The sequence below is a fragment of the Dicentrarchus labrax genome, unplaced genomic scaffold (assembly GCF_905237075.1).
Source record: "Dicentrarchus labrax unplaced genomic scaffold, dlabrax2021, whole genome shotgun sequence".
NCBI classification, from domain to species: domain Eukaryota; kingdom Metazoa; phylum Chordata; class Actinopteri; family Moronidae; genus Dicentrarchus; species Dicentrarchus labrax.
The window spans coordinates 16,761,555-16,781,469 of record NW_026136718.1 but is presented as its reverse complement, the minus strand read 5'-3'; the positions used below and the strand labels follow the sequence as shown (position 1 = coordinate 16,781,469).

Below are 19,915 nucleotides of genomic sequence, written 5' to 3'. Positions count from 1 at the left end.
TACTTCCAATAATCTCTCTGATGAAAGACACATTTTAAACATTACATCATATTAATTTGTTTGAAGCTACAAAAGTGCATCCAAACTCAAAAGGAACAGACACTAGAGGTAATTGTTGCAGATCAAGTGCAGTTATATTTTATTGATAGCTTTTAAATATATATTCTGTATATATTTCATTATTTTTACGAGGACCAAGGTCAAGGGATTTTTGTAGACAGTACAAATGTGTTGGTATCCATTTTCTAAAGGCCATTACGCCCTTGAGGATGTCATTAAGTATATGTAATGTTTATGATGACAAATTTCAAAATGATACAATTCTAGTGGCCTAGGAGTTTAGCTGACCATGAAGATTTCCCCATCCAAAAGGCAAGAAATTCCCCCCCCCCACACACACACACACAAAAAAAGAGAATTTAAAAGTAGTAAAATCAGCCAGTACAGAAAAGAGAAGTGATCTCTCTTTAATGGTCCTTTGAACAGATATGTAAACACTTCTTTTGTTAAAATCATAGACAGGCATCATGATACAAATAAAATATAAACGGTGCAATAAATTTAACATGGATTTATTTTGTACAGTTTATACTACATATTTACCAGAAAGCTTCTCTATCTATGAAATCCAGGCTTGATAGGGAACTCTTTGAGGCGAGTTTCCCCAGGCACAGATTAGGCTGTTCTGTACAGAGACGGACATCAAGGTTAAGTCCTAGGCTGCACTGTACACGTTAAGCACGGTCCTATAAACTACAGGCTGAAGCCTTAACCTAACCTGTATACTGTATAAATCCAGCCTTGCAGTCGATACACTTCAAAGGAGGTTTCTGAGCTAAAATACATCTTTTTCAGTTCAGGACTTTCTGTTTGGGACTTCGGCAGGTGAGTGTGACCTCTTCTGGCCTGTGGATCCTCAGTCCAGATATGTCCTGTTTTCACATTTCAGAAACATGTCAAACTCAACATATTACATTAACACAACAGCACATGATATAAATATACATCTTATTTAAGGGGGGGAACAACAAATGGTCAAAAGTTGTTCAAAGATATGGACAGTGAATGCTAGGACTGAAAAAGCATTAACTCTGCCTGCTGTTTCATATTGACTCTGTTGGTGAAGTGGTTTTAAATCCCATTTAATATCATGGATACATTAAAATAAGAATAATCAGGCAGCTCTAAGACACATTTCTCTCACATATCTCTCATTATCATTGTCACCATGATCATGCATGTGGAAAATTACTATAACTCTGGAGCACAGAAAATACCATAATGCTTGTTTCTACTGACCAAAAACATATGCTTCAATGTGATGGAAACAATGTGGCAGTTAACATATAGACAAACCATACTGTGCCTGTGATTCCTCTTTTGAAAAGCATCCACACTGCATCACATGTAAAAAGGACATTAATTTCTCATCAGAGGCAACACATCCTGAAGAAGACAAGTCCCTGGCTCTATGGGCCGGAAGAAAATGGCTTTAGTCACCTCTCTGACACAACATCGACAGTGGTTATCCAGCACAGAAACGTGAAGAATGAACATCCATTTGCCTTCACTCAGGCTGTCTGTCCTACAGATGGTCGCCCATGAACAGAGCTCTGGTTCAGTTCTTTTGACGGTCTTGTCACGTTATACTGACTGACCTGTAGGATTAAGAGACACTTATAGTCTAGTCTTCTGGTTTTCACAAGTCTTCATTTTGGGTCCCAGATAAACATTTTTTCAGAAGATTTTGTGAAGATAATATTTTACAAATACAATGGTCCAGTATCCTGAGACAAAACATCTCTTATTCTGTAATCTGTTCAAGAACATCAGCATCTTTTTCACACTGCAGAGCCAAAATAAAACTGTACTGTGCTGCTCCAGTTGAAGGTACACTGTCATTGTTTTCACATGAGGACAGAAAAATAACTTGATTTCACTTGAAGGTTTGGAACTTGATTTCCTGTATTGACTATTTATTGATTAGTGACTGTATAATGCCCATGAACCACGTGGATACTCTTGTTGTAAACAGGAACTGGGTGGAATGGCTGGTTGCCAGTTATAAACTGGCAAAATCTGGAAATCTGGATCAACCCGTTTCATTGCTACTCTTACAACTATGCACAGTAAAGACTAACAGAAACCCTCTCAAATGACCTTAACATAAGAACCAAAAGCTAAAATACATTCATCGTATTATAGTTTTACATGCTACCTCTATGTTCACCTACACAAAACGCACTTAGATCAGTTTCTTGGATTCAACAAGAGGTTTGGATCGATGTCTCACCATATTTTGTTCAAATAACAATCAAAACACTAACTTGTGTGGGAAGGCTTGGCAAAACCCAGGTTTGCCTGCAGTGATCTACTTATAGAACAGTCAGTCTCTGCTGTTTTCTTGATTTGGCAAATTTTCTCTATTGAGAGCACACACACGCACACATAAACACACCCATGTCCACACACGTAGCCTCCCTCCAGCTACAGACACACACCCAAGAACACATTGCAGACAGACACCCAAGTATCCAGATAAATAGCAGTGGAGTTCAGTCCTGCCTGTTATGCTACTGGTACTGAGAATACAAGTTCTCAGAGCCACAGAGGAGCCAAAGCCTTGTGGTGCCATGTGGAGCTTCTCTGAGGTGCCCAGTCGCTCTGTGCATCCTCTTCATCTCTGGTTTTTAGCAGCGGTCATCTTCATCTGTGTCACTTAGCAGCTCACTGGCTCCGGTCGGATTCGCCTGGCCCAAGTGCTTCCGGAAATGCCCGTTAGGAACCTGCCAGGAGTGTCTGAGCTGCGGGGCGGAGCTTATGGCGTTGGCCCTTCCTAGGCTGGTTGCCATGGCAGTCTCAAAAGTAAGCGTGTCCTGCCCCTCGCTTGCCTCTCCACCGCTGACGTCCTCATGGAATGGGAGGTAGGGCTCTGAGATGTAGCGGTGAGGAGATGGGTTGCTCGGTCCTGAAACCTGACCTCCGGACGACCCCTGACCTGCAGTGAGGGGGCCACCCTCCTTGTCAGCCCTCCACGAGGTCTCCATGGAGCCATCAGGGCCATCCTGAGGCTGGGTCTGTCCCTCGGAGGAGGTTGCTGGTGTGGGAGAGGTGGTGGCTCGGCAGACCAGAGGGGAGTAGGAGATGTATGGCCGCGGACGAGAGGGTGTCTGTGGCAGCTGGCGCCGATTACGAGGAGTGCTGGACTCTGAGGCCGAATGGGCAGGGCTGCCTGATGTGTTCACCTGCAAATAACACAAGCACAATAGTACAGTTACAGACTCCTTCTACTGCAGTTTCAGCTGATATCCTCCTCCTGTAGGAGAGACGGAGTACTGCTGGTTCTCTGGTCCCTTTTAAATTTGTACAAACCAGCAAGACTTGGGTCATATAGAATAAAAACTGGTGTTTTTACTGTTGTACTCCTACCTGTCTCTGTAAAGTGTGTTGTGCGTGTCCTTCACTAGGTGAAGGGGACCGTCTCCTTTCACATGATGGATCTCGGCTGCGCTCCTCAGAATTACAGCGGGACACATCAGGGGACAGTAGGTGGCGCCGTTCCTTAGATCGCCCTCGCTCGTGACTGCTTGTTTCTTTGAGGTTGATTCTAGGACCTAAGAGGTAAGTAGAGTCAGTTTCAGGTCAGAGAAAAGAAAAACATCCTCATAAATCCCCAGTGTAATATATATATATATATATATATATATATATATATATATATATAAGCCTAACCCCTAACCCTAACCCTTAAGGTTTTTGCAACTAAAATCTGTCAAGTTTGATATTAAAGTCAATTGTGATTCAAAAGCAGCTGAATTCATGCACAATATCTTAAGAGTTGTATCAGATGCATATGTATCAGTGACCTCTGTAGCTCCTTTGACGAGGCCTGTATGTGCCGTCAGGACTGATTCTCTCCAGAGAGTGTTGTTCCTGCCAGAGGCCGTTCACACACTGGTCTCCGATGGTGGAGAAGGAGCGCTTCATCAGCTTACTGTCTGCTGACATCCCAGGCTACAGACACATCAAACAACCAAGGGAGGAATCACTTAAATAACTCTTTCTCTCTCTCATAACCAAACACACATACATACAGACATATAAACTGTAGAACACATTATGTGCTGAGCAAAGTCTACAAACAATGATTATAATGGCTCTTTTAACATGTGTAGACAAATGTGAGTATACCTAATATACCGCATATTAATTTGAATAGTTTAAAGCACATTCTAATACAAGATTTGTTTATGACTAAATATATCAGTTTGAATGAAGGTTATTAATCTTTATTACCTGTGGATCAACAGCCAGCCTGGGCATGGAGGACGCTCTGATAGATGCTGTCCGCTGAGGTGATTTAATAACTGTTGGGTCTTGCCTGGCCTGCTGCATCACTTGGTTATACTCCACTACGTCTGGCACCTACGCAAATACCACAAAAAAAGAGGGCTGGTTGTTTTATTTCTCCTTCCAAGTCTCAAGAATCAAACTGAGAACATTTTACTGAGTCTCTGTGTTCACTTAAATCATATTATTTTATTATTCCCTTGCAGTAGAAAACTAGCAAACAACACAAGGCTTGGGAATCACAGATCTACACTACTTTCCACAAGGCTAAGGCATAATGGACTGCTGATGGGTTTAGTTGACCTAAAGTTCACCTTCAGCTAACTTTTCTTTGACAACACAGTGATTATGCAGATAGGATGTGGAGATATTCAACTGTTCTCAACACTACATGTAGGTGGTTACCAGTGTGTGTAAATGATGGTGGTGGTGGTGTGGGTGGTGATAGGGGTGGTAGGGTGAACGGTAATCGTCATCATCTTCATCCTCCTTCTCCTCCCTGGAGCGAGACAGCGGCTTAAGGAACATCTCTTGTGGAGAAATTGGGCTGAGTGCCACAAAACCTCCTCTGGTGCTGAAGGAGCACACACCATCATACCATCACAAATTATTGTTGGCACGGAAGAAGGGACAAAATGCAACTGAAAAGTCAGTGAACATATTCTACAAAATACAAAAGATTTTTCTCTTCCTATCAGCATAAATAACCACAAACCAATATAATGAGAGGAAAATTAAGGTTGAATATTTACAGAGCAGATCCGGCACTATGCCTGAGAAATGAAAGGGATTTGGCATTGCATAGGATTTCTTGAGGCAGAGAGGAGGCATCCATACGCTGGAACATTGGAGCATTTTTCTATGGGGAGAGAAACACACAGTGGGAGATGGGAAATTAAAACAGGCTACAAATACGCCCCTATAATTACAACATGCACATTACCAGCAAAATGTCATTTTTGGAAAGTGCCATCTCTCCAGTCTGTTTATAAAATAAATCATTTAAAACTCACTGGGCTTTAGTACACACAGATCTCAGGCTAAATGTTAAACCAAACAGATTAAACATGCTAAATTTGAATAGCTAAATGATGAAAATAACTACTAGTACATCAATGGCTGTTGGGTGCATCAAGGGAACAAATTTAAAACTCCAGTGTGTAACATTTAGGAGGATCTACTGGCAGAAATGGGACATAATATCCATAATTATGTTTTCATTAGTATATAATCCCCTGAAAATAATAATTGCTGTGTTTTCGTTACTTTAGAATGAGTCGTTTTTATCTACAGAGTCCGCCATGTTGAACCGTCATGTTTCTACAGGAGCCCAGAATGGATAAACCAAACACCGGCTGTAGGAAGGGCCTTTTGTGTTTTTTGTGGCCACAATAGCTTCTCCTACATGCTTGGAATGGGAGGGTGAAGCAAGGGGGTCGTAATCTGCAACTACAGATAGATGCCACTAAATCCTACACTCTGAACTTTTAACCAGGATTTTGTTTTAACACACCCTATATATTTTTTTCTTTATTTAACCACGTAAAACACTCATTGAGAGTAAAATCTCAAGAGTGACCTGGCCAAGAGGGCAGCATAAACATTGTTACAACAGTAAACAATACAAGCAGATACAGCTGTCATACACTACAGGTGAGTGAACACAATATCCAGTTAACATGAAATATAAGGTTAGGAACAAAAAAAAATTCTATAATTCTTGATTCTTTAAAAGTCCCCCGTAGTAATCAGCTCGGACAACTTCAGGTCCTTCTGTATGTTATTCCAGAAAAAGGGGGCAGCATATTTATATGCCATTTTATACCATGTCATACATATTATAATATGACATGTACCTGTTCCTCCAGTTGCTGTCGGAGCTTCTTGGCCTTGCTCTGCTTGTAGTAGTCCATTATCATCATGGCAGCATAGATCTTCCCAATGGTCATATCACTGGCTGAAAAATGAGACAGCAGAAACATTTACATCATAGATATGACCCTTCAAGATCACATTATCAAATGAAATAACATTTACTATGACAACTACTATGACAGCAAATATATAAATCTTTCTTTTCTATGATATATAAATTATTGCAGTGTTAAGTTGCAGGCGTTGTTGCTGATGTCACCTTTGTGAATGGGAACCAGCAGGTCCAATGACTTCTGAGAGAGATGAGGCCAGATGACACTAATCTCCTTCTGCAGGTCCAGGTCCATCTGATTTCTATCCTCCCCTCCTGGAGATAAAAAAAAGCAAACACACACACACACACACACACACACACACACACACACACACACACACCCACACACACACACATATTAAGTGTTTTACATTACAGTAAATGTGGGTCTGTCTGTGTTTTATATCCGGTCTAACCTCTGGCTATCTTGACCTCCAGGGCGGTGCGGATGAGGGCCATGAGGGTGGAGGTGAAGTGAACGGACATGTCCTCGTCCACAGGCATGTTCATCAGGACTAGTCTCTGATGGCAACAGAGAGAGTCAGTCACAACCCAGCGCACCAACAACACATATCACAATGCAAAAGTGGAAGCCCAGAGCGGCTGTGGTTGATCATAATGTCTTACAGTCCTATTATCTTGTGGTCATAATGACTTATTATCCTCATTATCTCAGGATAACAAATTACAGTTTTGTGGTACTTAATCCATCCCAAGATGACAATTCATTTAGCCAACAGGCTTGACAATGAACAGTTTATATTTGACATTATCAAGGTTGATAGGCAGGAATGTGATTGTGTTACTTTATTATAAACAATATTTGAATAAGTTTCCGTTTGAAAGAGTATGCTCAGTTTGCAGACTCATCCATAAATCTGTTTGGGACATAATTATATAATTCAATTATGATTTTAGGGAAATTAGCTTGAAAAAATGATGAGCAACCATGGCCTTTCTGGGCACCAGAACAAAAGAAACAGTAAGTTTCCACTTTAGTTTATAGTTTACTTTATATTGCATACTTTGCTATGTTTAAATAAAACTACACTACTACACTCGTAGATACAATGGGACAGAGAGGACAACCATGTAATGATTTACCAAATCTTGTTTTGATGATCACAAGAAAACAGTTTTAATTTATTACTGTAAGTCAAGACCAAAAAGGAAGAAGATAGTAATAAGTAATCTGTCTTTTGGGAATGTGGAAATAACAATTTGGAATATCAATGATACAATCTAAGGTCAAAAACAAAACAAAAATCAATTTCATTCTTGCCCTCTACTGTTCTTTTGTGTAGGAAGATCTAAACAGCATGTGCTGTTTATCTAGTTTCATGAAAGAAGATAAAACTCAATACAACACATCATCTGAGATGGAGCATGCATGCAGACTCACAAACTCACACACACAAAAACAAACACCCAGTACACTACATATTACACACAGATCACATTGGGCTGTGTCAGGAGGCACATGCAGACAGGTATAGGTGAGAAACAGAGAAATAAGTATGAAAGACATGAGAACATTTTAACAGCAGACTTCTACAAATGACAAGATTTAGCATGTAGATGTTTGACGACTTTCTGGGTAATGTTCTGTGACTGGCTTCGAAAAACAAACTCCACCAAGACTCTTTCATCAGATAACAGCAAACAGATAACGACGTCTTATTCTTTCTGCCAAGATGCAAAGCAAAACAGGCAAATCATTATTGTAGCGCTTATTATCTGCCAATGACAAAATACAGAAACTTAAAACTGTTTCAACAAGCAATACTGCATCATATAATCAACAGAAAAAAATGCTTCGCTTTTCCAATGTATGACACACAAAATGAGCTTTGACAGTGCTTGTCCTCGTTGATCAAAATATGAAGGCAGTGCCTGTTTCATCTCTGGTGTTTAGTCTACCTTATATGCCAACTTGGAGGGGCATTTCTTGCCCAGGCCTAGAGGTGGTGACATGTTGGTCAACATCTCATACATGTCAGTGTAATGGATACGACCACTGGGGGCGATAGGTAGCCATGAAGATGGGGATGAGAAAGAGGGAAAAAGAGAGAGGGAGAAGAAGAGGGCAAGGAAGGGGGGTGGAGTGATGATGTCGGAGGTGAGGAAAAATTTAATAATGGTGGAGGTGTCGGGGAGTGCGTTCCCGAGGGATGGAGGAGGAAAAGAGCGCAGGAGGGGGTGAAGGGTGATAGAGAGGAACAAAAATGGAGGAGATACAAAAGAAAGGATTATTCCAAGGCATCACGCAGGAGGAAAGAGTAAAGTAGGAGAAATAAAACAGGTTGTATTCTTTCTATGCTGCCATCAGGGCATAGAAATCTGGGAAAGGAGAAAAACCCTTGGACAGGATGAGCAAAGGAATGACAGCCTCGCTGGATCTGGTACAAATGTCAAATACTTACGTTGTGTAGCGCTGTATGTGTGTTTGAGAGAGTACTAAAAACATCTTAAAACCAGATCCAAAAGGTAGAAAGAGACAGGCTTCCCCCAAATTGCTCCACAACTGCATCAAAAGCAAGATTGAAGCATTTTAAAATTAAATTAAAATTAAAATTAAAATGATGTATGTTCACTTATAATCCTGAATGAGGGATGTCCTGTGCCTTAGTACCCTGAGACTGGAGTGTCGTCATTCTTTGACCTGAGTAACACACCCCTAAAGGTCAAGCAGGGCGGTGACAGCCGGTGAAGGGACGGAAAGGAGGGATAGGAGGAAGTCAGGAAAGATCCCACACAAAAGAGGCAGTGTGGGGGGGTTTGTTGACATGGGGGAACCAAACCTTGCATGCCACCCTGTGTGGGCAGTTCTTTCCAAAGCCCAGTGGTGGTGAGATAGTGCGTACAACTTTGTACATCTCCTTATAGTGGATCCTACCACTGGAAAGAACATACATGTATTTAGTTGTGTGTCATTATAGCCTTGTACTCCACAAGAAGGGTGAATGAGGCCTAAATGGAGGCTCTTGTCCTGGAAAGAGCAGTTTTAAGACATCTTAACAGCATAAAATCAAAGATTTCTTTTAATCTGTAATGAAGACGTATAAAAATACTTGAATAACACTTTTTGTCTGTCATTTATTTGTGTTGCAGCTTATTCAGATGATAGATATCAGACACAGTATCAATTTAAATAAATGTGGATTAAGAAGAGCACCTCTTACTTCCATCCATAGTTGTAACTGTATTATGAAGTTGATTAAGTCTGTTTATATTTGACAGCATGACTGTAGAACACATCATTTAACATCACTGAAAATTGTTAGAATTTGTATGTGCACAGCAGCACTATGTAGGTGTAGCATAAAGACAAAGGGACACTGACCAGGCAGCACGATCATACTCTCCCCAGATCCGGACAAACTCATCCAGGTGGTGTGGACCCAAGATTGACGAGTCTCTGGTCAGATACTCAAAGTTATCCATGATCACGGCCACGAACAGGTTCAGCATCTGGACAGAAGACAAAGAGCAGAGAAAGGAGAAGCCGTGACATTTATTATTATGAGATGGAAGGTGCTTGATATCAGCTTAGTGCTCAAAACATAAAGAACAGCTGCTCTTCCTAAGAAAATTAACATGAGACAGTGAATAAGCTAAATATGATAATAATATGATAATAATAATAAAATGTCAAGTTTATCCCCTTGACACAGAAATAAGGCTGAAACATTAAGAGATGTATTGTTGTTGTAGTTTAGAGTAATCATTCACACAGTTTCCTTGTCATACCAGGAAGGAGCTGAAGAAGATGAATGAGACAAAGTAGAAATAGGCGAAGTCAGAGCCACAGCCCCCCTCTGGGTCGGACGTCTGTACTGCAGGGTCCGTCTCACACTTCTGCCCCCCCAGACACGACAACATGATCTCCTGCCATGACTCCCCCGTGGCACTCCTGGACACACATACATTACACAACACCAGAAGGAGGAGGGGTTGGTTAGGACTCGAGCGGTCCAGCTCACAGTTTATTCACAGTTGCGTCTGCCATTTGGAAAGTGCGATCAAAGCATCGAGATGCGCACCACTCACTTCAGAGACAGCTTGTAGATGGTCCAAGTGTGAGACCTACAGTTGAGTAGTCTAATCCATACGTTTACAGTATGTTCTGCATGTAATAGTGTTGACCTTTTATTGCCTTTATATATAATATCAATGTTTTAAACAGTTGCTTTTTTAAAACGTTTTTTTAGCAACTGTTAAATATGAAAGTCAAATGATTTTTTTTTTCATAGGTGAAAACAAAATTTTAAACTTAGACTATTCTTTTATCACATTTAAATGTACAGTAAACACAATATAATAACACTTTGGTCTCGATTTTAGCCATTTTATTATTTGACCCACTCTGCTTTTCATCACCAGATGTAAAACTCTCAAAGTGTCTGCAAAGCTATTTGCTAAGGAGGTAAGTGGTATACTGCAGCTTCTATGTTATTTTGTTTGGATCTCAATTTAAATGAGACACAAACATGGTAACTACTGTAGATTACTGAAGCTAAGCCACTGGATTTAGCAAAGTGATAAAGTCCAGAGTTACCCTGAAGAACAGGACTGAAGATCTCAAGGTGTCCTACCTGAATAGCAGCATCAAAGCACCAGAGAAACTCTTGAAGTTGTTGTGCTGGTTAATGTGAGTCTTGTCATTCAGCTTGATGTTCCCAAACACCTGATTCACACAGATATACACACATAGGCAACACATTAAAACACATCCATAACTGGTAGAGCATGACATAAACTATTTCATTTCAGCATCAAACAAATATACTTCTGGTGCTGTGGGACGCTGGATAAAAATGGTAAATGTTGCATACTGAACATCATCTCCAGAGAAAGACAGAGACTGGTCAAGTGTCTTCCTAACCTGCATGCCAATGATGGCGTAGATGAAGAAGAGCATGGCGATGAGCAGGCAGACGTAGGGCAAAGCCTTGAAGGACTGGACAAAGGTCCACAGAAGAATCCGGATGGTGTAACCTTGTCTCAGCAGTTTGATCAGACGAGCTGCTCGGAAAAGCTTCAGGAAACTCATGTTGAACGTATCCACGAACTGGAGAGGGGAGGGAAACTGTTTACCAGTGGGGTTGAGTGATGTTAGCTTGTCATACGCAAAAATAAAGTATTAATATTCACATGAATACTTAAAATTGAGGGGAAACTCGGTACAAGGTACACTTAAACTATGCGACAAATTGCTATTATTGGCTAGAACATTTATTTTAATTAATTGGATCAATGATAAACCACCTACTGTCACATTATGGTATAGGGAAATATTCAGAGTCCTCCCCCATGAAAGACATAGTGCAGTTGTGAAGGGTAACGAGAGGTCTTTCAATGAAATGTGGGCTCCTCTGCTTAACCACCTACCTGAGGATTTGACTCGGCTAGTGATGAGGGGCCAGTTTTCCCTAAAATGGCCACGCCCACCTGGTATAAATCCATAAGTGTCTTCTCTTGTACTGTGGTTCTTAAATACTGTCATTTTTTTTTATGTTTCAACTCCGCCTGATGTATCACTGCTTACTTTTGTAGAATATTGGCGCTGTTGTGGCTATGGCTACACTAATGGACAATGTGTGTGTATGCAGAGCAATATGGAGAGAGGCTCCATATGTTCTGTGAAGATGAAGGGGGGACAGTAGACTGGGACATTTTCCTGCTAAGAATAGATGGATGGCAATATATATGTATATATATATATATATTTTATATTATATATGTGATATATATATATATATTTTTTTTTTTCTTTTATCTATCTCTGTTACTGACATGATGGCAAAATGTATAACTTGTGTTTCTGTTGAAAACCAATAAAAAATTGTTACAAAAAAAGGAAAAGGTACACTTTTTCTTTTAGAGTCTGTTGATACTTGATCATGTTTTCATTACCCGCAAGTCTACCACAATCTCTGTGATGCTGCCCAAAACAGTGATGAAGTCAAAAATGTTCCATGTATCTCGAAAGTAGTTCTGTAGAAACAGGAAAGATGCTTTGAGACATTTTTAAAGGCGATCTTGAATTCACATTCAGGCTGTGTGCTCCTCTTTTCTCTCACCAGAAAGCCGAAGGCCATGATCTTGAGCACACACTCAACAGAGAAGAGAACAGTGAAAGCTGTGTTCAGGTGCTTCAGTACGGCGTCATATGCTGGCGGGGCAGAGTAATACTGAAAACAGAAAGGCAGCAGGGGTTAAACTATAAGACATATGCGGTATGAGTGGGATAAAAAGGTAGACTATTCCCTAACCAGTTCACTGCAGTGTAACCTCATGATACCAGTCTGATATCAGTGTGAACTTCAGCCCTGCACCCTGCAGATCTACAGGTTGATGGAAGATTCCTCCAGACCCATAAATAGTCCCTCAGTCTCTGCACCTCTCATCTGTCGCACTATAAAAGGAGTCATTCCTCTGGGGGCGGCAGCCACAGTTAATGAGGTCATGCTAAATAGCAGCCCCTGGACATTATAGATCAATATTTAATACAGGCTGAGTCACCCCACGTCTTTCTGTCTGACTGTCTGTCTCTCAGGATATCCAGCACAGCCCAAGAGAAGGCCAGTTCAGGAAATAAATAGTGGTGAGAAACTAAAACATCAGCAGATCTAAATGAAAACATCACAGTGTGTTGAGGTGGTACCTAAAACCGACACATCAGCTTCTACACACCGATGTTTCTAGTTAGGAGTGACACATCTTGGTTTATTTTAAAACCAAAGTGTTAACAGTCACAGGTTCATGACAGAATATGTTGCTGAGAAGCACCACAAGGTGTGTTTTTCCTATTAGCAAACCAGGATATTTGGAAAACGGCACGTCATATTTTAGGAGAGAGGAAACAGATGTAGATAATGGAAGAGCTTGTCATCCTCTCATTCTGCTCCTACTAAAATGTACTGTACTGTTTTTGTCTTTGATTTTCCTCACCTTCATCATCAGTACAATGGTGTTGAGAGCGATCATGGCCAGGACGGTGTACTCAAAAGAGGGTGACACCACAAAATGCCACAGACGGTACTGGAACGTGTGCCGGTTCTGGGGCATGTAACGGGTCAGGGGTTTGGCACTGATGGCAAAGTCTATGCATGCCCTCTGAAATACAGAGAACGGGAGAAAAAGGAAAGAAAGAAGCATGAAACAGTAAAAAAAAGACTATCCACCTTGTTTTAATGACACAGTTGTTTTTTTACTTCTTTTCTGTTTGATTTAAACCCTACAGGAAGAAATAGACATTTCCTACAAGAACATTTATGGATTTAAAAAGACAATCAGGGTACATTTTATCTATTTTGGCTTCACAGACTAGACTGTAAATCTATATTTTGAATGAAGTAATGAATCATACAGTCTCACTGAGCCACACATAAGAAAAGTGTTTCCCTCACCTCATTCTTTTCCAGGCTGCACTCCTCCATCATCTTATCCCCCTGTTCCTGGAAGGTGATGATGATGAGAGCCACAAAGATGTTGACGAAGAAGAAGGGAAAGACGACAAAGTAGATAACGTAGAAGATAGACATCTCCATCCGGTTGCCGTGGCTTGGACCTCTGTCCTCCTCTGTCACATCCACTGAGTGCTGCAGAACCCTGGAAGAGAGACACGATGCTAACTAATGCTAACACTAATGCTATTGTTGTATATCTATATACTATAACTCTTATATAACTATTATCACTCTTTATAAAACAATATTTTAATCATTTTTATGATCCCCCAGACACAAATTAAAAAAGTGCACTGCAGAATTATTTTCTGGGTGTATATGTGTATGTATATATGTATAAAAATAACTGTCTTATTTTACTTTATCTTTTCCTATGTGAATAACATGACTGGACCACAGGCTTTCAATTTGTTGTACAGCCTTGTGTTGTATAACGATAAATACATTTCCTTAATTATGTGAAACTTAAAAAAACTTTTGGCAAGACAGAAACGGCACAAGAACAGGAATAATTAAACCCGCTGAAAATGTACCAAACAGCCATCATTCACAAAATCAAGACTCTTGCAAGAAGACAAGTATTCTTTAATGACACACTGTGTGCAAGAAGATGTACCCTTTTTTAATTTTGAAATGATGTTATGTGCTAAAGCAGCTATTAGATTTACCAGAAACTTTTAGGAAGTATTTGTTCACTGGGGTGGGGATCAAATGCCTATTTGCCATTTAGAAGAGGATATCAATTTATTTCTACAGCAGCAGTCAATTAACAAGGGTTGGAACAGTACAAACCCACAAGCACTGTCACTGAAATATTGGTGTAACCTTATTGTGAGATAATAAATGGCAAAATCTTTGTTAAGTTAATCACATCTATTATATTTCCTTCATCAAAGGTCAGATTTGACCATTACCAAAGAACAAACCAGATGTTAAAAGGTTATAATGCTCATAAAAGCTAATGAGCCCTCTACGAATGGAAAATTATATGAAAGATTCTGCTGAACTTCCTCATCCAGCATGAGAATTAGCGCTCATCTGCTGATTCCAGTCAGACACTCACTGAGGCCAACCCTCTCCAGTGGAAACAGTGAAAAGAGTGAGTAGAGCCCAGATGACGTTGTCGTAGTGAAACTCATGTCTCTTCCAGTCTCTTCTCTTCATCTCTTTCTTGTCCTTCCCGTAGTCAATGTAGTAACCCCTGGAAGAGAGGGAGGAGACCACGCACAACAAGTTGTAACAAAGATGCATCTACTAAAAAAAAAATAATGAAGAAATGTAAGAATCATAATGAACCTGAGAGGATTTTGTAATATTTTCAACAACTTTATTAACTTAAGTTTAGGAGGATGTGGTGCTTTAAACAAATAACAAACCCAAAAAGGAATAAAAGACTGAATAAAGGATGCAAGAAAAGAAGGAAGGAAAGAAAGATGGAGGGAAAAGAAAGAAGGAAATAAGAAAAGAAAGAAGGAAGAAGGAGGAGGGAAAGGAAGAAGGAAAGAGAGATGAGGTGAAAAAGAAGGAACTAAGAAAGGAAGCAAAGAAGGAAAAGAAGGAAAGAAAGATGAAAGAAATAGGGGAGGAAAGAAGGGAGGAAGGAGACACTGATATAAGAGATTATTATAAATCTAAACCCTTGAACAGAGGAAGGAAAAAAAGAAGGAAGAACAGAAAAAAAGGAGCATTACTGGCAGTCCTTCTCTGTGTCCTTGGAGCTGTCGGTGCAGTAGAAAAACTTCCCCTTGAAGAGCTGCACGGCGATGACGGCAAAGATGAACATAAAAAGCTTATAGACGATCAGGATGTTGAAGACGTTTTTCAGAGACGTCACCACACAGTCAAACACCGCCTGGAAGACAGAGACACATGAGATGAAACACGTGTGGTGAGATCAAAGAACGGGGTCTGTAAAGTGTGTGACATTTCATTTTCAGTATATCTGGTAGCTGAAATCTTTCTTGCAAGCAAACACCAAAATCATCTTTTTTACACTACCAGTATTTGCTTATTGTTTGTTGTTTGTTTTGGTTTCCTGACAACATAGCTCATGAATGGAATGACTTTCAGGTTTTAATGTGTCAAATATTGAAGTTTCACAACTGCACTTGAAGACACAGACAATGGCATGAAGACGTGTGATAGGCTTTGGAAAGTGTTCAGAGATAATATATTATATGAAATTTGTAGCTAAAAACATTGTTGACCCTTTGGCTGAAGTTTCCTACAGATCTTAAGTCCGTCTCCCAGTGAGTAGAATGAGAAGTGTGTTTTATTAGTCGCAAACCCAAAATGACTACCTGTTAGCACACAGCTGCTCAGGCTGACTAATTCCCTTTCCCCACTTCTAACCCTCCCCTCTCCTCTCTTATTGTATGTATTCCTTTTCTTCTTTTCTCCTCCGCACTTTCCAATTAGTTTCTCTTTCCACTGAGGAGTGTTTTTGATGGCTTACATTTTGTTCAAGGGATATCCATCTGTGTATGAATTAACTTTTATGCTTTGATATATCCTCCTCTCCTCCTGGTTTTCTCCCTGTAGACACACTACGTGTGAGGTTTGGGGATCCCAGCCCTGACAACGAGTCTTCATGCCCCGGTGCTTACAGTTTGTCACCTCACGGTTTATCACCTCATCTGTCTACTTGTTATTTCTCTGCTCTCAGGTCTGCGACATACAGTTATGAGAGAGGAAAGAGGAGGTATCTTTAAAGTCCCGCTCCACTCGAAAACATAATTTTCTTCTTGTTCCTACAGTCAGATTTTTGAGCTTCACTGTGCAGAATGATGTATGTGCAGAGTTTGACACTAGAAGGATGTTTTCACACTTATCTGCTGAAAGTGGAAAGTTTCTCTGCGCTCATTGAAAATCAAATTTTAAGGAGCGGGGTCGAGCATGATTTGTGACATTACAAATAGTTATGACGTCCACCCTTCTCCAAGATTATATATATATCGCAAAAGTGTGATGTAGAAATTTGAGGCCACCAGTGCACATACACTAAGATCGTGTTTTACAGTGAAGTAGGAGACATGTTGTCCAGCAGGAAAACTTCAGTCAAAAGCAAAGTCCTAATTACACATGTGTCCCGTTTACTAGCCTGGTGTGGCAATACGTTCTGACAAATAGAAGCTATTTGGATTCATAAAACCTATTATAGCCAGCTTGCTGCTTAGATTGTACAAATATAAATGTTTTGTCAATATGCACATGTTACATATCGTTTAATTGAATGATCTGTAATTGATATGTTATTTGATTCATACTGGTTTAAATAAACAATTTGATAGTATTTTCCATCTTTTCTGAGCAAGAGTTTTGTACAAAAACACCTGTCCCAGATATAATCAGATTGAGTTCAGTGACTGAAGCAAATAAAAGCCTGGGCAATTAATTGCAGTTTTATGGTATAAATAGATTGTGGACTTTTTAATAAGGTACAAGGAGGATTTGAATGTGGAAATTATTTTAAAAAATTGTGGAAAAAACACATCAAACACACATTATTGCTCCAAGCAAGGGTATAGGGTATGGGTTTTATAGGGTTTCTATCAGTGTGTCTGAGTGTGTTCAAATAAGTAAAAGTCACACACTTGTAAACCTGCTAATTCAGGAACATATACAATAAAACTGCAGGGTTTACTAAATACATGATTAGAAAAGAAAAGAAAGGATGGAAAGACTAATGAGTGTACTATACTTGAGGGCCAAGTATGCAAGTCCAGCTGGAGAGCTCCCCTACCATACACCATCATAGCAGACATGATGGATGCTTTGGTCAAAATCGCACCCAATATGTCCTTTCAACTTTTAACCAAAACTACACATACAGCATATTGGACAACTGATATTATCTCTTTGTCATTTTTAACATTTAGATTGGTTGGTCCTATTTATAACAGAAATTGACAGAAATATACAAATAATACAAATATAGAAACACAGCTGTGATATCAAAGGCCGAGCATCTCTGACCTTGAGTTTAGGAAGCCTCTTGATGGTCTTCAATGGTCTGAGGACACGCAACACTCTCAGCGATTTGATGGTCTTAATGTCCCGTCCTTTGTTATTTCTGTACAGAGACAGACAGAGAGAGCATCACACCATTGCCTTATAGTAATTATCACTTTGTTTGCAGAACTGTTTTTCCCACCTTATTCATCCATCGTTACAGTTTAATCTGAAATATTCTACTGCTGTTGAATTATTGTCTGAAGTTTGTACATTTAAAGATGGTATTTGTTCTAAAAGAGGAAGACATTTTAATTTTTTACCCCATCACATTGCTGGTGGTCAATCCCACAGAGGCATCATCCACAGACGGACACCAACAGGAAAAAGGAACATGTATATCCACAGTTATAATGTTATAAACAAAATGAAAGAGATGACTGCATGAAGTGAAACATTTACAGCAATAAAGCTCATTTGCAGCTGATTTAAAGACACTTTGATGTTTAGACATATGATTAGTGCGTGTGATTAATTCAAAAATATCATGTGACTGACGAGAGGGCGAAGGCCACCAGTGCTCCCACCACAACGATGAAATCAAGGATATTCCATAGATCTCTGAAGTAGGAGCCATCATGGAGGATCAGACCCTGGTCAATCATCTAAGGACAAGACAAAGGTGTGCAGTGAAACATTGTCCATCACCTGGATGGTTTCCAGGGTTGGAGTCAACTTTGAATTCATATCCTTTTTAGGTATTTTAAGTTTTGGTGTTTAAATTTTAAAGAGCTACTGAACAAGTTGAATTAAATGAGGTCTGACAAAGCTTCTCCAAGTTTAACATAGGGACCCCCACAGCGAGGCAGAAGATAAATCTGAGCAGTCGGGAGATGATTAACAGCACAGGAAAGTGGAAAAAGACATATTCCTGCTGCAGAGGTTTATATTTTCAGACATTCCTTGAATCTTTACAGTTTTTTTTTTTTTTAATTGTTGGTTAATTTTGCTTCTTTTCGACTTATTCAAATGGAAAAAGGAAACTGTAAAAGCACTGCTGTTTGTTTTTGATTCGTTATCAGATTACATTTTCTTATGTCTCCCTAATCTGATGCCACTCTCTGTGTGTGTGTGTGTGTGTGTGTGTGTGTGAGTGAGTGGAGACAGGTGTGCTGGAGTCATAGCAGCTGGACATCATTTCAATAATCAATACCTCTACAAATACAAATACCCAGCCTCGCCACTTAAACTCAGTGAGACTTTAGCCCACGCTTTGAACCATTTTAAATAGTTTTTTTTACATAAAAATATTTACAAATAAATAAATGTCTTGCATTTCTGTTGCTAGCTTTTTCCTTTGTCTAACCCTGTCTACAGTTACCCCACAGTCCTATCTGCTCTGGTTCCAGCCCCTGACTCCAGCCCCTCGTCTTGTCAGCCCTTCTTCCCTGCCTCTGATCCCGGGTTTTTCCACGTTCCAGCCCAAGCTTCCCCAGGACTGCATTCCTTTCCCCTGGCCATCACAATAAATACTTACTACTGTCTCCTCGCCTTGAGTGCTTGCACATGGGTTCACTGGTCTATCCCTAACAGGTCTAATCTTCACGGTTCTTGAGATAGATGGTAGAAAAGCAAACAGGAAATGCCCAAAAAGTTTAGTTTCTGGTTTAGATGCTTAGTTTAGTTCCTGAAATTCTTTGGTTGAAAGAGGTGTTCTACCACCATTTCTTGTAATCAGTCACCACACAGTGACATATCATTATTAGACAATCTTTACGCAGTAACTCACCTTTATAATCATTTCAAATGTGAAGACTCCAGTGAACACATAATCAAAATACCGCAGAACCTGCAGTGAGTGTGAGACAGAAGGACCGTCAAAGAGAAAGATCAGATATATTACACAGATTACTTATGATAACTTGATGGTTTCGTGACATTAAGGCCTATTTTACTTCATAGACTCATTGTGTGGTTTAATGCAAAACAGTCCACTCAAATGATGGTAATATAACACAAGATTGTTCACCTAATTCCTCCAATGAACAACCAGGCTCAGTGTGTCTCAAGGCTTTAATCTCCTCACTCATCAGCGATTTAACTGCCCCCCCCCATCAAGTCACATTAACAGCCTTTTGTAAAACAATTTAAGGAAACCTTTTTTTTGGGAAAT

The 19,915-nt window shown here is 39.9% G+C and overlaps 1 protein-coding gene across 6 annotated transcripts in view; it reads right to left on the bottom strand.

The window, feature by feature from the left end:
* Nucleotides 1–451: 451 nt before the first annotated feature.
* LOC127350277 (voltage-dependent R-type calcium channel subunit alpha-1E) overlaps nt 452–19,915 on the bottom strand; it is a 101,339-nt gene continuing 81,875 nt past the window's right edge. For 2 of the 6 annotated variants that reach the window (XM_051376724.1, XM_051376727.1), the window contains exons 25-48: nt 19,532–19,591; nt 18,301–18,407; nt 18,066–18,077; nt 17,767–17,863; nt 15,483–15,643; nt 14,855–14,992; nt 13,732–13,933; nt 13,274–13,438; nt 12,403–12,513; nt 12,236–12,316; nt 11,205–11,390; nt 10,915–11,006; nt 10,070–10,232; nt 9,663–9,790; nt 9,121–9,217; nt 6,736–6,841; nt 6,485–6,592; nt 6,207–6,307; nt 5,103–5,209; nt 4,756–4,924; nt 4,297–4,425; nt 3,867–4,014; nt 3,430–3,614; nt 452–3,245 (exon numbers count right to left, since the gene is read on the bottom strand). In XM_051376724.1, the coding sequence (XP_051232684.1) occupies nt 2,691–3,245; nt 3,430–3,614; nt 3,867–4,014; nt 4,297–4,425; nt 4,756–4,924; nt 5,103–5,209; nt 6,207–6,307; nt 6,485–6,592; nt 6,736–6,841; nt 9,121–9,217; nt 9,663–9,790; nt 10,070–10,232; nt 10,915–11,006; nt 11,205–11,390; nt 12,236–12,316; nt 12,403–12,513; nt 13,274–13,438; nt 13,732–13,933; nt 14,855–14,992; nt 15,483–15,643; nt 17,767–17,863; nt 18,066–18,077; nt 18,301–18,407; nt 19,532–19,591 (3,408 nt within the window). In that variant the 3' untranslated portion in view covers nt 452–2,690. Of the gene's footprint in view, nt 3,246–3,429; nt 3,615–3,866; nt 4,015–4,296; nt 4,426–4,755; nt 4,925–5,102; nt 5,210–6,206; nt 6,308–6,484; nt 6,593–6,735; nt 6,842–8,239; nt 8,337–9,120; nt 9,218–9,662; nt 9,791–10,069; nt 10,233–10,914; nt 11,007–11,204; nt 11,391–12,235; nt 12,317–12,402; nt 12,514–13,273; nt 13,439–13,731; nt 13,934–14,854; nt 14,993–15,482; nt 15,644–17,766; nt 17,864–18,065; nt 18,078–18,300; nt 18,408–19,531; nt 19,592–19,915 lie in introns of all 6 variants that reach the window. The other 4 variants (XM_051376723.1, XM_051376728.1, XM_051376726.1 and 1 more) reach the window with 3 other exon arrangements.